Source organism: Thunnus albacares, chromosome 5 (genome assembly GCF_914725855.1).
Source record: "Thunnus albacares chromosome 5, fThuAlb1.1, whole genome shotgun sequence".
Taxonomy (NCBI): Eukaryota; Metazoa; Chordata; class Actinopteri; order Scombriformes; family Scombridae; genus Thunnus; species Thunnus albacares.
This window is the reverse complement of record NC_058110.1, coordinates 14,643,931-14,665,715: the sequence shown is the minus strand read 5'-3', so window position 1 is coordinate 14,665,715 and position 21,785 is coordinate 14,643,931. Positions and strand designations below refer to the sequence as shown.

At 40.0% G+C, this 21,785-nt stretch overlaps 3 protein-coding genes across 5 annotated transcripts in view; 1 reads left to right on the top strand and 2 right to left on the bottom strand.

The window, feature by feature from the left end:
* Nucleotides 1-6,183, bottom strand: part of phactr3a (phosphatase and actin regulator 3a) — a 31,581-nt gene extending 25,398 nt beyond the window's left edge. The window contains exon 1 of one of the 2 annotated variants that reach the window (XM_044352016.1): nucleotides 5,916-6,183. In XM_044352016.1, coding sequence (XP_044207951.1) covers nucleotides 5,916-6,018 — 103 coding nt within the window. In that variant the 5' untranslated portion in view covers nucleotides 6,019-6,183. The remainder of the gene's footprint in view (nucleotides 1-5,915) is intronic. The other variant, XM_044352015.1, reaches the window with a different exon arrangement.
* A 1,077-nt stretch (nucleotides 6,184-7,260) lies between these two features.
* On the top strand, nucleotides 7,261-19,034 carry pigt (phosphatidylinositol glycan anchor biosynthesis, class T). Its single transcript, XM_044351839.1, has 11 exons — nucleotides 7,261-7,711; nucleotides 8,778-8,955; nucleotides 10,962-11,089; nucleotides 11,266-11,366; nucleotides 12,018-12,192; nucleotides 12,323-12,420; nucleotides 12,518-12,674; nucleotides 14,398-14,598; nucleotides 16,286-16,451; nucleotides 16,614-16,697; nucleotides 16,812-19,034. Exons 1-11 carry the CDS (start codon nucleotides 7,300-7,302, stop codon nucleotides 17,059-17,061), a joined length of 1,950 nt encoding a protein of 649 aa, XP_044207774.1. The 5' UTR covers nucleotides 7,261-7,299; the 3' UTR covers nucleotides 17,062-19,034.
* A 695-nt stretch (nucleotides 19,035-19,729) lies between these two features.
* wfdc2 (WAP four-disulfide core domain 2) lies at nucleotides 19,730-21,453 on the bottom strand. Of its 2 annotated transcripts, XM_044351840.1 has the most exons (4): nucleotides 21,296-21,447; nucleotides 20,953-21,096; nucleotides 20,643-20,780; nucleotides 19,730-20,541 (listed from the first exon to the last, which is right to left on the bottom strand). In XM_044351840.1, exons 1-4 carry the CDS (start codon nucleotides 21,396-21,398, stop codon nucleotides 20,408-20,410), a joined length of 519 nt encoding a protein of 172 aa, XP_044207775.1. In that variant the 5' UTR covers nucleotides 21,399-21,447; the 3' UTR covers nucleotides 19,730-20,407. The 2 variants fall into 2 exon arrangements, with proteins under 2 accessions (XP_044207775.1, XP_044207776.1); XM_044351841.1 differs by lacking the exon at nucleotides 20,953-21,096 and having other exon boundaries at nucleotides 21,296-21,453.
* Between the last annotated feature and the right edge of the window lie 332 nt (nucleotides 21,454-21,785).

Here is a 21,785-nt window from a genome sequence, read left to right as displayed (position 1 = left end):
GAGCAGAACTCAACAAGGCGTCCAGATGCAGCTTATCCCCATTCACTACTCAGCGGCTATAGATCCACAATGTGACAGTACTGTTAGTACAACATCCAGTTATGTTACAGACAAAAAGATGTTCTTTTAGCGAGGCGTAGAAAACAATTAGCTGATGACTCAGTGGTGTTTATGTTTGTATGAATGATGTACCATATTAGATTCCATCACATTCATTTCTTTATATGGACACAGGAATCTATGACAAACTTCAAGATTCACTGAGGGGTATGGTTGGGTGATATGATGACATTTACCATTTGTATATTTGACATGGTTCAATTAATCACTTATCAATCTGGAATTTAGAACATTGATTGATGATTTGAGTCATTTATTAAGCATTTGCTGCTTTTCTTTCATTTTTCTCATTGTTAATTGAATGTTTTGGGTGATTTGACTAACCAATAAATTGATTGATTCAAGAAATGATTGACAGATGAAAAAAACAATTAAATAATAGTAAGTTGCAGCCCTAATCATAATTTAACTGAGATTTGATTTATACCATATATAGCCATGGCCTGATATGTATCACTTTCTCAGCTCACAGCTATACAGTCATTCCTTTTGTAAGATCTGCCTCCCACAGTCCCAGCTACATCAATTAATAATAAAGAGTAAAAATTTCATGATGGTAAGAGGAGATATTTTGTCAGGAAACCAGGAAGTCACTGTTAGAGTCACCAGTCTAGATGGTTAAGTGTTTCTCCTTGGCCTCTGTGGGGACCTCTGTGCATCATGGAGGGGAGAAATGAATAGCTCTCCAGTGGCTACTACTAACAGGTGGCCTTGACTGAATCACAGTCCCTTAAGGCTGACCATGACGAATGAGTCGTGACTCTGCCGTGAATAACAGCTCCGCAACTGAACATAGGAAGTAAGAACTTAATTATGCCAGGCTTGATGTAGGTGCAGGTGGTTCTTCTGAATATCAAATCTGACTACAATACAGTATATCCTGACTGTTTATCAAGATACTGTAAGCTTGGTTATGTTTGTTGTTTGAACTGTATGTGTGAACTGTATGTGTGTATGTAGCTTAACGTGTTCTTGTGTTATATTCAAAAAAAAAAAAAAATCAAAAAGAGTACAAGTTTGGGAGACTGAAAAAGATCCTGTAAATTTACTTGTCAATCCAGGTTGTATTGCGTGACTACTTGACAAATAGGAGGCCCCAAAATTCACTGTGAGTCATAAAATAGTGAAAAATACATGTCTGAATTCTCCAAACTCCAAAGTGATGTTATCAAGTGTCTCTGATCAACAGTCCAATTTATAGAGATATAAAATAGAGAAAAAGCAGTAAATCATGACATTGGAAGCTTGAACCAGTTGATTTTCCGGCACTTTGCTTGAAAAATGACTCACACAATTATATGATGATCAAAATAGTTGCCAGTTAATTCTTTTGTGGATTGAAGTGACTAATCAAGTAATTGTCTCAGATAGTCCACACAGTAGGCAGCCATTTGAAAAAATTGGGAATATTAAAACCAATATTTGCCCTCCAATAACTGATCACCCAATTTAAAGCCCATCTGAAACTGTAAAGACATGATAACTATGCTCACTTTAATGAGAAATATACAGACACAAATATTAACTTGACCTGCCTGTGTAACGATCTCCCCTCAAACACTTACCATGCTAATAAAATAGTTATTGGTAAGTACTTAGCATTCCTCAGTTCACTTTGTCCTCTTGTGTGTGGTGGTGTATTTTTGCTTAATGATACTGATACTTATACCAAAAACAGATAGTGTGATGTGATGTCACACTTAGATATTTTCAGACTTTGCTGTAATAAATGAATTATTTTCTGGTGTCCCGATTCTCACTTTTTTTAGACGGACAAACTTCTCACTTCTCACTGTTGCTCTTGCTGTTGTTTTATCAACTTACACATATGATCCACAGCTGAATGCAACAAGTTCACACCCTTTCTCTACTGTAGGGGATGTTGACAATCATTCAGATAGATAGATAGATAGATAGATATGTGTGATTGTGCTCTTTTGCTTTGCCTCTACAAGTGTACTTAGTCCTGTAACCAGCCTGCAGTCCAATAAAGTTCATCTATCTACTACACAGCAACAGTGAAAAGGCACCAAATACTGCACCACTTCCAGCTTTCCTTTATCTCCCTTTTCCACACTGTTGAGTGTACTTGACTGCCTCATTACAGGGCGGACAAAAAAGATTCTTCTAGTTCACTGCCTGTCAGCACCAGGCTGGTGTTAAGACTCTCCTTGTAAGAATTTTGTACCACCTCCCTCCACCAAGGTCTTCACTTTGGACCCTGAAGGTCTCTGTGTCCAGGTTTGTTCACCTTTAATCCCCCGATTCCACTGAAAAATTAACCTACTTTCTCAATTCTAATTCTCTGAGTACTAAAAGGCAGAGAGGGGATAAGAATATACATATTTTAAGTTGAGTAGGGTTGGTTCATTGAATACGTGTGTGAATGTATATAAGCTTAAACGTCCTTAGTATTGTTTCATGCCACAGCTCATATTCATTCAGATCTCAAAACCAACTTGCTTTTTATAATCTTATGTAAGGAATTCCTGCGGCACCAATACCATTTTGTGTACATTATTACCTATTCATTTTTAACAAAGCCTTCTTAAATGGGGAGCACATTATATAAGACCCGCTTACTCACAATTTCCCACATTTACTCATCGCCTGAGCATAAGGGAGGTATTATGTACAAGACATTGCTCTGGTTTGGGGTGAGTCATCGTCACGGCTCAATATCAGCTTTCACGGGGTTTGATATGTCTCCTTGTTCATGGGGGGGGGGGGGGGGAGGTGTGGGGGGCTCTACTTATACATGCAGTCCTCAGAGATTCTTCTGATGTCAGATCTGAGAGGATTATCCAGGTATCAGTAAGACTAGTGGAGGAGGAGGATGCGACCTAAAAAATACTGATCAGTGGGCGCTGGTAGTTATGGGTCCAAACATTTCAAGCTGACATGTGAGCAAGGATCCACCATGCTTTAGTTGCCATGATTGCAAGATGGCAAATTCCTGTAAGCTTTACGGACACTGTTCATTCGCTGACCCTGTTGTTTGACTTCCCAAGACTGCAAGGCAAAGGGGATTTTTTTCTATGAAGTGTTACAGTATTTATTATTTTGATTAAGATCATTCCTTGGAGAACCTGTTTTCACAAAATAAAAAGCTGGTCATCTGCACCTAATGCTGAAACTATTAGTCCATAAATCAAATAACTGACTGACAGGTAAAGTAAAGGACATTGACATTTTTGGGAAATATGCTTGTTCGCTTTCTACCAGAGAGTTACAGTAGATGAAAAGATTGATACCACTCTCATGTCTGTAAGTAAATATGAAGCTACCACAAGCAGTTGGTTAGCTTAGCTCAGCTTAGTACAACGACTGGAAAGAGGGGAAAACAGCTAGCCTGGCATTATCTAACAGTAGTAATGTGGGTGCATCAAAAAACATTGGACAGATTAATTGGTGATGAAAATGATTGTTAGTTGCAGCCCCACTTGCACCGGCCTTTCAGAAAAAGAGTTCCTGTTCTACTTGTCCTGAAATGTGTCCAAAATGTGTCTCTGCAAACTTCCTGCCTCATCATGCAGCTGTGTACACCTTTCTGTAGCACAGAGAAATTACAGTATGGAATGGAGCCACAGGGACAGCCCTGTCCGCAAAGCTTCAAGGTGTCCTCTCCACACCATTACCTAGGTTGAAACTCTGCAATGACTAAATGGGACTTTAAGGGAAAGTGACATTTTATTAGCAGGGCAATCTAAAGGATCATTGTCTGAACAAACTGACTAAACAAGTTTATATGCCGCTGCTCTGGATTAATGTTCCTAAATAGCTTCAAAATATACTTGTAAATCAGCAGCTCAAAGAGGACGTCTCCATTCAGTTTCCACCAGACAAACTCTCAAAGTAAAAACTTATAGCAACAGGTAAGAGATCTGAGTCAGACATGAACACTTTGAAATGTTATTTGTTGCACTTGAAAAGCGATTTAAGGAAACAGCAGTGTGCTACAGTTGCATTGAGAACTACACTGACTTATCTTTCTCTGAGAGTGCAGAGGTTATGACTACAGCACCTTCAATTCAAGAGAAAACATTGCTCTGATTCTCTGTGACAGTCAGCTGTAACTTCCATCTCTATTGACTCTTCTCTCCTGTGTTGAATAAGTGGATGAATACAGTGTCAGCCTCTGCAGCTGCAAGGGCCACTGTGTTGGGGGAAAAAGGCAGCCAAAGTAATCATTTGGCAAAGACTGTTGTCCCAGACGCTAGCGCAGTGATGATCCACACAGAGAGGGGCGGGCAATGTGTACTTTGGGTCACCAGACACTGACATTGTCCTTGCAATGACAACTGTATTTACTGTGTCTTTCATTTGCACAGTAGGCTATATTCACATCTTAGTAATGCAGTTGTGCATATTCCAGCGTTAGAGGCTGATATTGAGTGTCCCCTGATGGCTTTAGCTCTCATCACTAGCCTGGCGGATCTGCCAAGCCTCTGTGTTGTTTATTCAGGTGTGTCAAAGACCCAGTGTGACATTATCACATCCACGTATGTGTGAATTAAATCATCCATAGGAGGTTTGAATTCAGCAAGGGTCCATTAAAAATGTGCTATGGGCAGTTGATGAGAGCAGACAGGTGTGATTTCAGGGATGTGAAAAACACGGACCTCATTAGTGAACGGTTGAAAGGTGAATGACAGTCTTTTTTTTCTGAATCATTCAGTCAAGCATTCTTCATGTGCGTAAAACTCACCATGTGTGGGAGTAAGCAATGACTCTTTCCAAGCCCACACAATATGACCATAAATAGCTTGGCTTATGTAAAAAAAATCAAACCATGTATATTTTGCACTGAAGGTATATTGGTAATTCAAGAGTCAGGAGCATTTACCGCACAGCAAACACAACAAGAACCACATGAAGTTTATTTGCAGGAGTTCATGAGAAAGTGCAGAGCATGACTGCTCCCTGCTGTTCTCCTCTTATTAATGAAAGATCAATTCATTATTCTATATGCATAGCTAACACTGACTACTGAGAGATAAACTGGGACTCCATGTTGAAAAGCACACCTGCAGGATCCATGAATTGGTGAATCGATCTCTTGTGAGCGCATGGCTGCGCTAAATTGGGGAGTATTTCCACCTATAGCTCACATCACGTGGACGGCCGGGTCATTGATCATAACAGTGATCGGCTCAGTATGGGGGAAAAGGGGAGGGGGGTGGGGGGGTGTAGGGGATGTCAATAGCAGTGACAGAGCTATAGGCATACACAATAAGATGTGCATGTGCCCTTTTAAAATGCAACCTAAAGCATAAACCCATGTGCCTCTTGAATAAGGAGGGTAATGGTGGCTCAGATAAGACAACAAATACGTTTAGCCTGGCATCATGGAGCACCCATGGATGCGGATTTGGAGATGATAGATATATGCGCTGAATAGTGAGGTTTGCATCGTGCAGAGGGCAATAGATACTGTAAATATTGCTCGCGTTAAAATATTTTAAATGGCCTACACGCTGATTCCTAAATACTACTTGCAGCCATAACAACCCAATGGGCTACAGGCGTCTTTATAACGCGCAAATCTGGAGGGGCATGCAGCCATTCATAGACGCTGATATGGCACATTAATTTTCAATTTGCAGCTCCACGATTCAGTGTTACAGCCTGTGTTTAAACGTCCAAGGTTGGAAGCATACGCGCTAATTATCCCTTGGTGTCCGATGTCCAACTGTGCAAGAAAGGATGCCTTTTGGAAACCTCTGCATCGCCAAAGAAGCGGCTACATAAAAAAACACTTATGGCAAATAAATATCCAGACGCGTCTATCTTACCTGTGCCGTGAGCCAAATCGATGCCCGGTTCGGTGAGTATGTTCGGGTCACTTTGAGATCTGCCTCGTTGCAGACAGCCGTCTAGTCCATCCGATGTAGCCATGGGGAGACAGCAGAGGAATCCTGAATAAAATATTGAAAACCCCAACCAGAGGCAGACAAGGTCAGGAGGAAAAGCAGCGAGCGAGTGCAGATTTAATTCGCTCTGACAACAGCCGCTTTGAGCAACTACCAGGGAGCCATAGCTGAGCAGAAATTCCGTGTGTGTGTGTGTGTGTGTGTGTGTGTGTGTGTATGTGTGTATGTGTGTGTGTGTGTGTTTGTGTGTGTGTGTGTGTGTGTGCGCGCAATGATGTGTGGATGTGGGAGGGGTGATATGCCCCCGATGATGCCCGTCCCTGTCCAGCAACACGACAAAATATTCCACACAAGCATGCTGCATACAATGGATCTTGTACTGAATGTTTATTTTATGGCTCTTATTTGGAGCAATTATTTGGATCTTATTCAGATGTCCATATGCACCTCTTGCATGGTTTATTTTGGGTCTATTATACGCTTTATTATGGTCTTAACCAGCCCAGGTAACGCTGGAAATGCCAGATTAACTCATGCAAGCATTGTAATTAATTAATCGAGAATTCAAAAGATATTGCCCAATTGTACTATGACACTGATCAACTGACGATGTGCATTTACCATCCATACATTTAATACAGAAATAAATTAAAGGTGGAGGATGTAACTATAGGCTACCTTGTAATTTCCGTGTTGCTTCCTTTCATGTCTCTGTAACGCACAGTTGGCCCAAAACAAAGAACATTATGTGCATAAACGCGGCAGGCATATTGTTAAAAACACTATGTGTAAACCCTAAGAACAAAATCCAGGCGGTGAATGGAAAGCATCATTAAGGAATGAATAGTACCGCGTCTACATTAAAAATTACTTTTAAAATGTGTTATTATTTGTTATTAGAACATTTGATTTAAATAAAGTAGATAGTCTTTTCACGTTAGGCTTTCCACGTAAAATATAATAAAAAATCTGAGTATTTTGCTTAAAACAAAGCAGGTTCAGTGCCACAGGATTTCATACAGAGGCAGCCCATTGGCTGGTTTGACGTATGACGCGTCAACGCGGAAGTGAACCGCCACCGCCCGCGTTATTTTTTCCCCACCCGCATTCTGCGAAGACCCGCCCTACTCAGCCTCTGATTGGCTCTGATCCTGATTCTTACCCTAATCATAACCAATCACACTCCACATACATAAACCTGACCAACCTAATCAACGAATGTAGCCAATCAGAGGCAGAGTAGGGCGGGTCTTATCGGAAATCGGGTGGGAAAAAAAATAAGGCCCACCACCTCACTGGAGGAAAAATGGCAGCTCACAGATGCAGCTGCCCGGCAGTGCTGTTTATTCTTTTTAGTTTGTCGGTGTTTGTTGTCGCAGACAGTCAAGACGCGACATTAATTAATGGCCACGATGCCACAGCGCTCAATAGTCCTCAAACAGCCGCTAAAACAGCGGAACAAACGGCCGAGCAGCCCGCAGTGGAGGAGAGGCGGTGGGAAGCGACTCCAGGTGCTGCAGCAGCCGACGAACAGGACACAACACAGGGCACTCCTGCGCCTGGAGCCGAGGTTCCTCCAGAGGTTCCTCCGGTTCTGCCACAGCCTAAAGACGATTTTCAGGAGGAACTGGTCATCAGGCCGCTGCACTCGGGAGATATTTACGCCAGCTTCCAGTTCCGCACCCTGTGGCAGACAGATTTCATGAGAGGAAACAAAGGTAAAGCTAACTTATAGCAGTGAGTAAACATGCTGCAGAAATATCTTGCACCTTTTTAACCATTTTTACGGTTATACAATTAACCTGGACATTCATGTCTTCCGTTTTAATGGATAATGTTTATGTCTGTGTATTAAACAAGTCAAATATATCTGGAATTATCAATCTACTAACTCCTTAAGAACATTAATGAAGTGTTTCAAGTAAAGATACAATTCTTTTTCTTTCTTTTTTTAAAAAATAATTTAATTATTTTTTATAATATCAACATACATGAAGACTCAACAACATAACAACAAAAAACACACCATAAAACTGTCCAGAAAAGTCCAGCCCCACCCCATATATCCTTGTCCTATCATCAGTCCATCACTGGTCAGACGTCAGTGTCCCTTCTCAAAGGATTTCATTCCTGAGAGCATTGTCCTTTCATCAGTGTATTATACGTTTCAAAAGAAAGCTGATCCAAGAAAAGTCTCCACAGGTTTATGAAGTCCTGAACATTTCCTTTCAGTACAGTTAGTATTTTCATACAGAAACACATTAAAAATTTCTCTATACCACATCGTGGTAGTAAGAGGAGTGTCCTTAATCCATTTCAACAGAACACATTGTCTTGCCAAAAGTAGCAGTTTATCAAGTTGTTTATGTTATAAACAAAAATCCAGTTCTGTAAGTGGTTTCTTGATGCACTTGTTTATTTTGTTCATAACTTTTTATATAAATGATAGAAATACTAACAACATATCTCAATATATTGCAGTGCAATTCAACAGCTAGTTAAATCCTCCAAAATGAAAGTTGACTCAACACTTGAGCACCCCTAATTGAATTCACTTTGCCATTCAATGATGAGATAGAAAAACTATTTGGTCTTGAAACCACTACTGTAGCTTTAGATTTGTTTATTTCTGGACAACTGTGACAGAATACAAAAAAGCTTTAATACACAGTCCATAATGTCCACAGATGTAAATCACAGTTGTAAATCCAAATACACATCAATTATAAGTTATGTTGCTCATCATTTTCAAACCCTAACGTGTGTAATGTTATTATTTCTCAGTGTCCCACTACCGGCTGTTCCCCAAGTCTCTGGGCCAAGTTATCTCCAAATTCTCAGTGCGAGAGCTGCACATCTCCTTCACGCAGGGATACTGGAGGACCATGCAGTGGGGGCAGCCCTTCTTGCCATCTCCCCCCGGGGCTGAGCTCTGGGTCTGGTTCCAGGACTCTGTGACAGAGTGAGTACAGTCTTCTGGTGGCTGAAGAGCATTGGAGGCGAAATGAAAGTTTATCTTGAAACTAACACAATTTTGCTTATTCCTGTAGATTACTGACCCACGTTATTGTGACATCACCCTAGTACAGTTGTGCTAGAAGTTGTTTTTTTTAAATATGATTTTTAAAAATTTTAATTTAATGCCTTCCACCTTGACTTTTTGCTCATAATCTCTGACTAACTAGATATATAATACCGCAATGTTTAAGATAGTATATACTATCCTAGGATGGTGTCAGACTAACATGAAACATTAATACATTTACATACACAAGACATAAGACACAAGACACATGTACATTCATATTTCCAAGGATTAGCACGTCATTCATCTTACACATCACACAAACACTTCCTATCCCCACCCTCAACCCTCTACAAACATAACACACACACACTTCACAGTAGTTCTCTGTCATGTGTTCGCCACCGGAGTCCCCCTTCCCTTCCCAGCCATGCCACAAGTCTTATGGGGCCTCATAAATGTACTTCCATACTTCATTGAATTGCTTCTAATTGATTTTTATTGTTATCTTCAGACAATGTCTTTTCTCGTCAATCAGCCTTTTTTTTCCAGTGTTTTAAAATGAGCTTATAAACAAGGGAGGAAAACATAATCTGTCATCTCATAGGACATTTTTTCAGCACTCTGAAAAATACACAGCTCAGCTGAGAACTGAGTTTTTGTTTAGATAGGTAGAGGTTAGATAGAGATAGATAATAGATATTCATTCTTAGATTTCATCCCGCATTTTGTTCACTTTTGTACAAAACCAGAAAGAATTCATAAGGGAGCCGTGAGAGCAACACTTCACACACTGATCAGAGGAATCTGGATAAAACTTATGAATTTTAACTAGAGAGATAGAAAGTTTTAATCTATAATGGGTATCAGTGGCGAACATGAGGCTTCGGTGTCAGTCCAGAAAGATCAGAAAGATCGGAAAGATCAAAGCTTCTGTAGACTCACCATTTTGGAACAAAATCACATCACAGGAAAAAAAATCATCATTGTCGAATACTCATGTCTGACAGTAGGCTCGACAGAATACAAAGGAGCTGTAAAACAATTTGTGTTTGGAGTAGGGAAAACCTTGCTGCAACAATAGACATGCTGCTGTTATCAGGAACTAGTTGGCTTCCTTGTGAGCTTTTTTTTATACCTACAGTACTGTATTCTACCACCTCAGGCTCAAAGCAAGTTTTCTAGAAATTGGTAAAAGTCATAGGAACTGGGAAACAAGAAAAAACAGAATTAGAAATATGGTAATGTGGCATGCTGTGTGAAACTGCGCATACCAAGAAATAATTAATACCAGGATCCAAGAAGAAAATCAGAGGATGAATTCCTTGAACAAAGGCAGAAGAACACAACTCAGATGTATGTCTCTGTCTGATAAATCAGACTGCTTTATCAACCAGCGACATACAGTATGCAGAGAGTCATTTCTCCCGTGCAAATAATAGCTGGCTTGAATGTTGGAAGTCATCATTATGTTTGGCTCAGGAAAATGTTAGTTTCATCCATTATTGGAATGAGGACAGATGCTAAATATATTAAAATATCATTAAAAACCAAATGATCTTTCTAAACATAAACCGCAATCCAAAATCCAAAGAATATAGTGAAGATGACAATTTATATTTATGATTTATTTTTAACAGGAATAAAGAGGAGCTGAAATGACAACTTAAATTTTCATGTATAGTATTTTAGAGGAGAAAAATTGAAACATTTAAGTGCCCATGTTTTAAGCACAAGGAGGTGAAATAGCTTTATATTTATCCTCAATATAAATTTTACATACAATAGGCATAATCAACTGACAAATCTTTAAATAGAAATTCCCAGAAATTGATTTCAGTGCAGTTTCTTCATATGTTGCTGCACTTTTAAAGTACTTAACTGTCTTGTATGTGCTTTGTCAGCCCCTTCACCATTGTCATACTATTTTCTGGTCTTTTTAGTGTGGATGGTACATGGAAGGAGCTGACGAATGTTTTGTCGGGGATCTTCTGCGCCTCATTGAACTTCATTGACTCCACCAACACTGTTCAGCCAAGTGCCTCCTTCAAACCGCTGGGTATAGGCAATGGTACAGTGAGGCTTTTTCAGCTTAGTTCAGCACTCTCATGCCACAATCTCCCCTCTATATTTTCTAAGATTCTAACAGTGTGATCAGCTGCTCTCTAGCACGCAAGTGCTACAGACGCTGTTCACAATGCTTTGCATCACTTAGACTGATTTTGCTTTTTTCTGTTGTATTTGAAGAGACAGACCACCGCTTTCTTCGCTATGCCACCCTCCCACGAGAGATTGTTTGCACCGAAAATTTGACACCCTGGAAGAAACTCTTGCCATGTGGCTCCAAGGTGTGTGTCTCTTCGCCATTTGTGTTCTTCTGAATGATACACATACTAACATTCATAACTTGTGTTAAAAGTTACAATACCTGACATTCAGCCACTAGATGTCACACTACAGCACCAACATATCAGGATAAAACAAATATGTGTCGTTTACGCAATAAAGATGGAAAAAAAAAAGAAAGCAGTCCTGGAACCGACAGCTCATGAAACTCAGATCAAACTGTCAACCTACGCAGTGCTGATCAAATATGGATCAAGATGCTCTTACTGCATCACCTATTTCTCACCTCAGATGCTTTCAGAAACATATTTTAGTGAACTGTTTAGCTGTAATTTAAGAAAGTTTGTGACGCGGCTGCCATCGGATATGGAGTACGCGGAGGGACTCACATGCACTCACACGCACTAACATGCACGGACGGCCGGTGTGGCTACCAAAACAAAGAACAGAGAAGCTTGGATAACAACACACACAGAGGGAGTGACTTCATTCACTGCTCAGGACACCATTACTCCACTATATCTTTACACAGCAAATAATTGCTTGCTGACGTCCAGTAAGGCTGAATGTCATTTATTGCACCTTTAAATGCCCGTCACTGCAGCTAACAGTTTCTTCTTCTGTTCCTTTATGTGACCATGTTGCACTTACAGGCTGGTCTCGCTGTCCTGTTGAAGTCAGAGAAACTCTTCTACAGCAGTTTTCATTCCCAGACTGTGCACATCCGACCAGTGTGTCAGGACTGGCAATGCAAAACCACATCATGGGAGCTGAGGCAGACACTGAATGTCGTCTTTGACCTGCACACCTCTGGACAGGGCAAACGAGGTGAGCAAAAGCACCGGCATTCATCCACCATCAAGTTCAGAGTTTCTGCGGTTTATTGTGTTTGGAAGAAGAAAAGTACTATGACATCTTCCTGGATAACCCTGGTTAACTTAAACCTTTGTTCCTTCAGAGTGGTCTCTGTTCAAGATGTTCTCTCGGACCCTGACAGAAGCTTGTCCACTGGCCTCCTCCAGTAAAATATATATCGACATCACAGACAACCCTGAGGTTTGATTTAGTCACAATATTCTATCATCACACGAAGTTTAATCCTATTTCCCCAATGTTTTGTGGTGTCTAAGAGAAATTTGGTGTCATTTTGCAGGGGGAGCAGTTTGAGCTAAGCCCGGCCACAACCCTGCTCAGCCAGGCAGTGGTGCTCGGGGACAGACGAACCTTCTCTGTCTATGATTTGACCCAACATGCCACCTTTGGCAACACGCGTTCCCTCAATCTGCTAATTCGTTGGAAATCCAGTGAAGGTGAGTGAAAACAGCAGCACATTGCACAGCTTTGTGTGCTGAGCTGGACATAATCTTAATTATGTACGAAGCAAGAAGAAATTAACAAAAATGTGTCAGTTTGCATTTGTTTGTTGTAGCATTTGTTTGTCGCTACAGCAAACAATAAAACTGAGTACACCCCTGTGCAATATCACTAAAATGTTAAATGATCCAAATTTGTATCATCTTTCACTAACTGTAATATTTTTAGGGTGAAGTGTCGGGTATTTGATCTTATTTGTTATTAAAAACAAACAGGTTAGATAGACTTCATTGAAAATAGAGGCCTTAAAGTACAACCTCAATGCTACAAAAGTGAGGACACTCGTGACCACCAAATCAAAAATAATTACACCTGTGATTTCCAATTAAGACTAACTGCCTGAGCAACGTTATAAAAGAACCTGTGAACACCACAACTTTCTCACTTTTGGTCTGGGTTGTGTCTAATGCAACATGGCTCCATATGGTGAGGAATTAAAACAAAACAAGTAAGAAACCAGATTGTGAGACTTCATAAAGATGAGAGAGGGTACAAGATCATCAGTGAACAGAAGCCAAAACACAGTTGCAGCAGTGGTGTGGTCCTTGAAAAATGACGGCACACACACAATTCGCTATTTACAGAACCTTGCATTGAAAAACAGACGGTCAAGTGCATCTCGGCACAAGGATTATATGTCAGTGACTGCTCAGACAGTGCGAAGCAAAGGATATTGCATGAAGTCGACCTCCACAGACGACGTCCAAGAAGAAAATCATTGCTCACAAAAAAGATTAAACTTTGCCAAACAACACGAACAGAAGCCTGATAAATGCTGGCAGCACATTCTTTGGTTACATGAAACCAAAATAAATTTGTTTGGATCAGATGGGGTCCAGCATGTTTGGGGTGGACCTGGCCAGGACTGCATAGTGCCGACCGTGAAACATGGAGGTGGGAGTGTGCTGATATGGGGGCTACATGAGTACAAAAGGTGTAGGGAGATGACATTTATAGATGGGACTATGAATGCAAGTTTATATACCCAAATACTGAATGAAAAGATGACTCCCAGTCTCAAGAGGCTCGGCAGGAGAGGAATTTTCCAACATGACAATGATCCCAAACACACTGCAAAAATCACACAAGAGTTAATAAAGATGAAAAAAGTGAAAACTATGACCTGACATGAATACAATAGTCTTCTTTAGAGTATTTTAAAATGGAAGGTAAAGCAAAAAAAAACCCTCCAGCAAAGAGCAGCTGAAAAGAATAATCTGTGAAGAATAGCAGAACATATTTTCACAGATTTGCTCTGCCCAGGAGGATCGAATCTGGATCATGAAGCCTCACTAATGAACAGTGTGGGGGCTTTCGTTGCAGTTCGTTCTAAAATATGGACCTTTCATTATAGTTTAATTAGTCAAACATTCTGTTTTTCAAATGAATTGGCTTAATTCTTCTTGGGTTTTCTTTAAAAATAGAAACTTGAATCAAATGGACAGGATTTTTGATTACTTTTCGTGATATTGACCAGGGGTGTACTCTTATCTCTCAGTTACATCTTGTTACTGTATCTGTTCTGTTACAAACTGCACTGCTTTTTGACTTTAAACTTTACCAGTATTTTTATTGTCATGTATATCTTAGTGTCTTTACTGTAAAGTTGTTTACATAAACGACCATTAAAGCACCTTGTCTTCTACTCTCCGTCTGCAGGTGACATGCTGCGCCCCCTGCTCCACGCTGAGCGTTACGTGGCTGGTTACGGGCTGCAGACAGGAGAGATTCACACACTGATGTACAACAACCACCCTTACAGGTCATTCCCTGTGCTGCTGCTGGACTCGGTGCCCTGGTACCTTCGTCTCTACATCCACACGCTCACCGTCACCAGCAAGGGAAAGGACAACAACCCCAGTGAGTCACTTTAGGTAGCACAAATGGATGTGTGCGCACTCAAACATGCAGTAAATGTGCCAAACCCTGGAACATGCAATGGGTACTTTTTGAGATTACAGAAATCAAATAGGCCTTATACAAAGAACATTTCTCTGTAAATGTCCAGGTGCTGAATCAAAAAAAAAATTACCTCTGTACTTGATGAATTACCAATTTGTACTCCAAACATTGTACTTTTTCTAAATATGATAAAAAGAAATATTTCTAAAAGTCCATGTGAAGCAGAAATCACTTGCAAACTATTTAACCAGTTATAAATGCTGCTTTAAAGATGAGGGGCTGATTGGGGTTAACTCTACATTAACTTGTTATAAAGTTATTTTACCTAATGTATTGAATTACAAACTGTATACTGCAGGAGTCCTGCTAGAGCTGCTGCAGTATTGATTTTTTTCCTTACGGCACAAAAAAAAGCCATTCAAACATTTGCAGTAACCACCATTTAAAAAAAATAAATAATAATAATATTTTATACCTCAGATGTTATAAAATAATTGGTTCTTAAATATCACATTGGCCCGAATATAAGGTGACTCTGATTATAAGACAACCCCCTTTTCCAACACCTGTTCTTGGAAAAATACATTTTGAATATAACTTCCATCATAGTAGTTACATATTCACACAGTCTGCCAGGCTTTTGGAAACTTAAAAAGATTTATAAGACTGCCTGTTTGTGTTTTTGAGCTCCTTATCATCTGGGACAGCGGTATTTGGCAGCTTGACATATTCCGTTTCTGCAGTAGAGACGTCAGAAGACGCTTTGGACTCGTTTTCACTCGTCATGAATTTATTTCCTCCATGACAGAAAAACACGTTACATGAGTCTTCAGAAACTCCTTCAGTTTAAACTGGACTGACGAAACACTGTTAGTGCTGACTGACTCTAACACACTGACTAAAAATACACTTTAAGATGCTCGCTAGCCTAACAACCCATAATGCAACACTGCATGTAGGAGTCAGTTTTACACTGGTACTTTATCCATTCAAAAAGAATATCTGATGTTGTGAACACGTCATTTACTGGACCCCGAATATAAGACAATCCCAATTTTTCAGATGTATTTCCAGGGAAAAAAAACGTCCAATACGGTAAACTTTTCAAATGCATTTATTCCTGTATTAGTCTGTTCTTTATAGCCTCTGTAGTCTAAATGTCTGTCTGTATGTCTTATGTGTCTAAATGCCTTAGTGCGTCATTCAGCACATCATCTTTTATGTGAAGCCTGAGAGAATAACGTCCCATCACGTGAGCCTCTCACTCAGCGGTGAAGCGGTGATCAGCTTGACTCTGCATTGGGCGTGATGGGATTGCGTTACCACCTAAGTCCAGTATAAGATACTGGACATTCCCAGTTTCCTTACAGGAATCATTTCTCATTTAATTCCATGCAAATGCTTCTTTTCACCACAAGGAGGAGAACACGAGTTACATTTTCTTTTATAAAGGCTGCGGTGGAAGATATATTATTGTGGTCTATCTACTTGTTTTGGTTCTTGGTTTTTGTGTAATCAGTTTTGGAATATTATCACATTATATCATATGTATATAAAACCTTTGCAAGTCATAAAGGGTTGATGAATGTTTTAAACAGTCAATCAAAGGTATTTGAGTTAACTTATGTCTCTCCTTCTCCGCTAGGCTTCATCCACTACCAGCCATCTAAAGACCGTGTGAGGCCCCACCTGCTGGAGATGCTCGTCCAGCTTCCTCCCAACTCAGTCACTGAGGTCACTGTGCAGTTCGAGAGGGCTCTGCTCAAGTGGACTGAATACACCCCTGACCCCAACCACGGCTTCTATGTCGGGTACGTGTGTAGAGTTGTTTTCGAAACTGTTTATTTCCAGAAGTTGCGGAAAGAAGATTGACACATGTTTTAACGTTGTAAATGTTCTATGATTTTAAGGGTAGATGGTTTGAAAATCTGTTTAACTAAATTCTGACTGAAATCTATTTCTTCAACTTTTAGGTCCTCAGTCATCAGTTCTCTTGTACCAAGCATTGTCGCCATGGATACGAACGTCACTCGGGAACGCCCGCTTTTTAGCAGCTTGTAAGTATACAGTTTTCTTACTCTTGAGGAAAATGCCTGTTGTTTCTACTCATTTAAGAGTTCCTGTTGAGAAACACATTCGTCTGGAAATAAAATGATCCCATCTCCCTCCAGTTTTCCGTGCAAAGAAGAGTCCAGCTACTTTGTGCGTGTCTACACGGAGCCGCTGCTGGTCAACCTACCGACTCCAGACTTCAGCATGCCGTATAATGTCATCTGCCTTACCTGCACTGTTGTGGCCGTGGGCTACGGATCCCTCTACAACCTGCTGACCCGGAGTTTCCAGATAGAAGAGCCTAGCCCAGGACTGGCCAAACGGATAGCCAACGTCATACGCAAGATGAGAGGTGTACCGCCACTCTGAGGCGAGACACAACTTTTAGAAAGGAAGTTTTCCTTTTGGTGAAACCACTGATAAATATGTTATATTCAGGGAAGAACTGAGTCAAGCACTGGTACGAATGTTTTGGAAACTGTCAACTTTTTGGTTTCTAAATAGAAGTAGACAAAAAAATGATTTTCTTTATTAAAGTATTCGGGATAATTTCCTGTCGGCTAAGGACAAGCAAATGTAGACTTTGGATCTGGATGGAACAAAAGAGCTTTGTTATTGTTTCACAAGTAAAAAAAAAAACAAGTCTGGTGCAGTATGCTGCAGTGGTAACTGCACCAGAGTGTTTTGGCTTGGTTGTTTTTGTTTTGTGAATGTTTGAAGCCATAACTGCACCACATCATAATATAACCAGAAAGTTCTCAAGGTCATTTTGTCAAAATGAGGAAGTTGTGTTAAAATTGACTTTCTACAAACATGAGACTAATTCGGACTTACACAGCATTATGAAGCCTCAGAGCTCAGATAGAAAAAGACAACCACATTTGGTCACACACCAAACCACAGTCAGAATGTAACATTTTCTCAAACCTCAGTTCATGACAAGACATCTAATAACTGGGAAATAGTTTCCTGTGTCCAACTACAAAAATGCACAGCAGACTGAACTGGGAAACTTTATGAGACATGTCCTTGGTAAAATAGTTGCTGAGGCATTTGTATTATTGAACACATTTTTCATTAGTCATAATATATAAGAATATGCTCATAAAAACATTGATGCTGAATTTTTACCAAAAACCACAGCAGTTGTTTTTTTTTTCTTTTCGATTTTGGTTGTCCCTGAGCAGTCACATTATTTTATGAAATTATGTGTTTTGTAAAAAATGATTATTTTGCACTCATTGTTGGATGCATGCTTGAATGTTAAGGCGGTAATTTCCACTGGTGATCAAAATCCTGCACAGTATTTGTCGCCCTTACTTTTACAGCCTCAGTTCGTCAAACGCTTAAATTTCTCAAAACTGTATCTTCTTATGGTCTAGCTGTCAATATTCAGATGAGACAAAAGAGGAAGTGATAAAAATGTTGATATACACATCTGAGCTGCCTTCAGTTATTGTCATACACTCACAACAATAAGCTAGTGGTAAGGAATTTGGACTCTTTTTGCCCTGTGTTTTGCCTGTCAGGCTACATGCAGGTTACTGCCCAACTCTCTGATAGGTGGAATGTGACTGCAGGCACTAAAGAATAAAAAGAATATTTACTGCAAACTCCTCTGCATGTTAAACATTTAATCAATATTTATTACAGTCAATATTTTACCTAAAAATGCTAAAATTGAATATCAATTAAGTTAAATGTTAGATACAGTTTGGCAGTAAAGGACAGTCCTCTTACACATGCATATATAATATTTATCATACAGAGTTAACAAAATTTAAATGTGATGTTAAGGGTTGAAAATACGGCAGTTTACACAGCCTTCCTACTTAGTTATAAGACTACCATTCATTTGGAAAGCATATGAGGAGTTCATAATGTTATATTTTAGATTTATATAAATATTTAAAACACCAGAAATACCTTTGAAGAACCTTTCGTGCCCCCCCCCACCCCCCCCCCCCCCTCGGAGACCTAACCTTGTTGAATGTTAAATGCGATTGTCTGTTGGCCTCTCAGTCACTTATTTGGGTTGTTAACTTGTTCACGCATCAGTTCAAAGCAGTCAACTGTAATGGAAATGGACAGATTTTTTTTTCGGAAATATTACCATACCATGAAATAACATGCATTTGTTTTTGCTTTTTTTGTTGTTGTTTTTTTTTTTTATAACTTTTTACTAAGAACAACAACATCCTCTGCTCAGCTGCCTACAACTCCATTCTGTATTACATGCTGTGAAAAAGTGAGCAGAATGTGAATGTTTGCAGAGGTTTTGTGTGTTCGGCAAAACTTCCTTCTCATTATTGCTTTTACAATAAACTGACAAATATCTTTTATTGAAATGTCTAGCTGTGAAAGAAGGTACACCGTTCTTAACTGCACCAGAACCGGAGCTGTATTACTTCCCACTGAGTGCCCACATTTTTGTGTCAACAAACTTGGCCCCACTTCTGGCACACTCAGCGAGAACAAACACAGAAGTCTCTGTATTTTGCCGGTCACAGATTCTCACCCCTGCACGTTTGGCAACAGTGTGGAACACAAACAAAGGAAAAAGCAGCATTCCACACAAGTGATGCTCATATCTGGTCAGCTGCAAACTATGTTTTCTCTCTAAGCAAGAAGGTATACAGCCAGAGAACAACTGAACCTCTGCTGGCTCAGCCTTCAGTTTGTTTTTCAAGGACACATACCTTCAGTGATGAGTGGCTTGTCATAATTCTCATTGACATAGCCTTCACTTCAAGCACACTTTCGAGTTATACATTGAGGGGGGAAAAAAAGGGAACTTGGCTATTCATATATTTAAAAAAGATGCATTGTGATGTGGTGCAGCAATGTTGAAACCTTTGGCAGCAGATGTTCTTGGCCACATCTTTAAATAGTCTTGTTTTCTGCCAGTAAGCACTTTCCATTCTTGGCCTTATTCTTCGTTTGTTTGTGCAGCCAGGCTCTCGCCTTAAAAAGCCCATAAAGAGACACCGGTGAAACTCAAGACCTATAACCAGCGAAGTGATAAATGTACAACACATTTCTAGTTACTGGAAACATGTTTATTAGTTGAAATACAAAGAATTTCCAATAGAAAGTACAGTACATTTCTCAGCCATTTACACAGCAGGGGAAAGAATATAGTGGAATATACAGTACTACTACTAACACACAAGAACTTACTGTGACCTAAATGTTATCAACATTAAAAAAAGGTTACTTAAGTTGTAAACTAATCAAGTTAAAAGTATACAAAGGTCTTTTGAAGACAATGACTGACAATTGTTTACTGTATGTGGCCAGTTTGGCACACACCACCGACATATCCATCTCCAGTTTAGGGGTATTCCCCAAGTTGATCATTTTTTCTTTATAAAAAAGCTTTATGAGAAAAGGTTCAAAGTAAACTTTAATGGATTATCCTCCTGATTGTTTCATAACTGCAAAACATTAGGCTACTCTATACTTCTTGCTTTCCTAAACAGTGGAGCAAATACTCCATCACAATGTATTTTCAAAAAAATGATGGACAGCATAGATTTAATACCTTAAAGGATCCAAACAAATAGTCTTTGTGCAATTAATGCTCAAAAGTCGTGTCAAAATGGGATACTTTTGAGATGGACAGAGATTTAGTGAACATGATTTCTCATCGCTCAACACATTTTCTTGTTGCTTTAATAAGTTCACACATGCAGCTGAGTCGCTGGCTGTCCAATCAGCAGGGCTCGCTGCAGGCGTGGCCGCAGGTTGTCCTGCAGCATTTCTGCTCTCCTGGACACTGACCATCATGGTAGCAGTACTCAGCACACATGGGAGTTCCTTGGGGCTGAGCGCATCGACCTCGCTTCACTGTCACACCAGAGACAAGAACACACTCTGTTACAACGTGTTCAGGATCACAAAGAAAATATCACAAACACCGCAGGAGGAGTATAATGTTTATATCTAACCTGTGTATGGTGCAATGCACTCATGTCCACATCCATTGTGGCAGCATTTCTCATCATTGGGGCAGTCACTGTCATTAGAGCAAAACTCCGCACACAGCCCTGAGCCCCAACGCCTGCGAGGACACACTCCTGGCTTGGCTGAAGGGAAAGAGAAATCAGTTTATCACTGTAACAGAAAGTCTGGAAAAAGTCTGGTGTTTAAGTAGAAGAGACTGTCCATGCTTGATTCATGCTTTCAGTCACTGAGAGGAATTAACAAAAGATTTAACAGCTGTCAACTTGAAAAAAAGATCAACATTGGGGCTCATACTGAAAGCAGGAGGGACACAGACAGCTCCACAGTCAAAGACACAGCATTTGTGGTCTGCAGGACAGTCTTCATCACACGTACACCCCTTATGTGATGGGACAACGTTAAGGCGACGTGGGCAGTGGCCTGGTTTGGGGAGAGTCACTGAGAGAAAGAAGCAATGAAGCAGAAAAAGAAAACATCAGCTTAGTAACTGTGATATAGTCAACTAAGGTGTCTGGTTGTCAAAGAACTTTGTGTTGTGGAATGAAGAAGACAAACATGCATTTTTCAGAAGGAATCTGTGGATTGGTAGAGTATAAAAAACACACACAAATGACCATCTCAGTCAAAACAAACTTACCTGTTAAATTTCCATCAGATTCTGCAGCAAAAACTGAGTTAAAGTGCAGAAATGCACCAAGAGCTAAAATCAATGCACAAACTGCAGACCAGTGTTTCTCCATGTTAACTTCTTGCACGCAAGAATGTACTCCTGTTTGGACAAATATCCCAGTATACAACCTGCAGGCTTGGCAGCCCAGTCACAGCATGCTGGGTCCTTGTGCCTGTAGAGTTCATTCCCGTCTCTGTACTTCATCACTGCTGAGATTTTTGATGAGATTTGACAGCAACAGATGTTTCTAACAGAGTTTATTTAGGACTCAAGGAGGGAGGATTACTTTTTATAGGAAATTCTGTTTATCATTATAGTTTTATTTTGAAAGTTTCCAAATAGTGGTATTTTAGTTTTAATGAAATTTGAATGTTGAAAAAAGGTTTTCATTTTCCATGATGGCTTATATGCCACACACACACACACACACACACACACACAAACACACACACACACA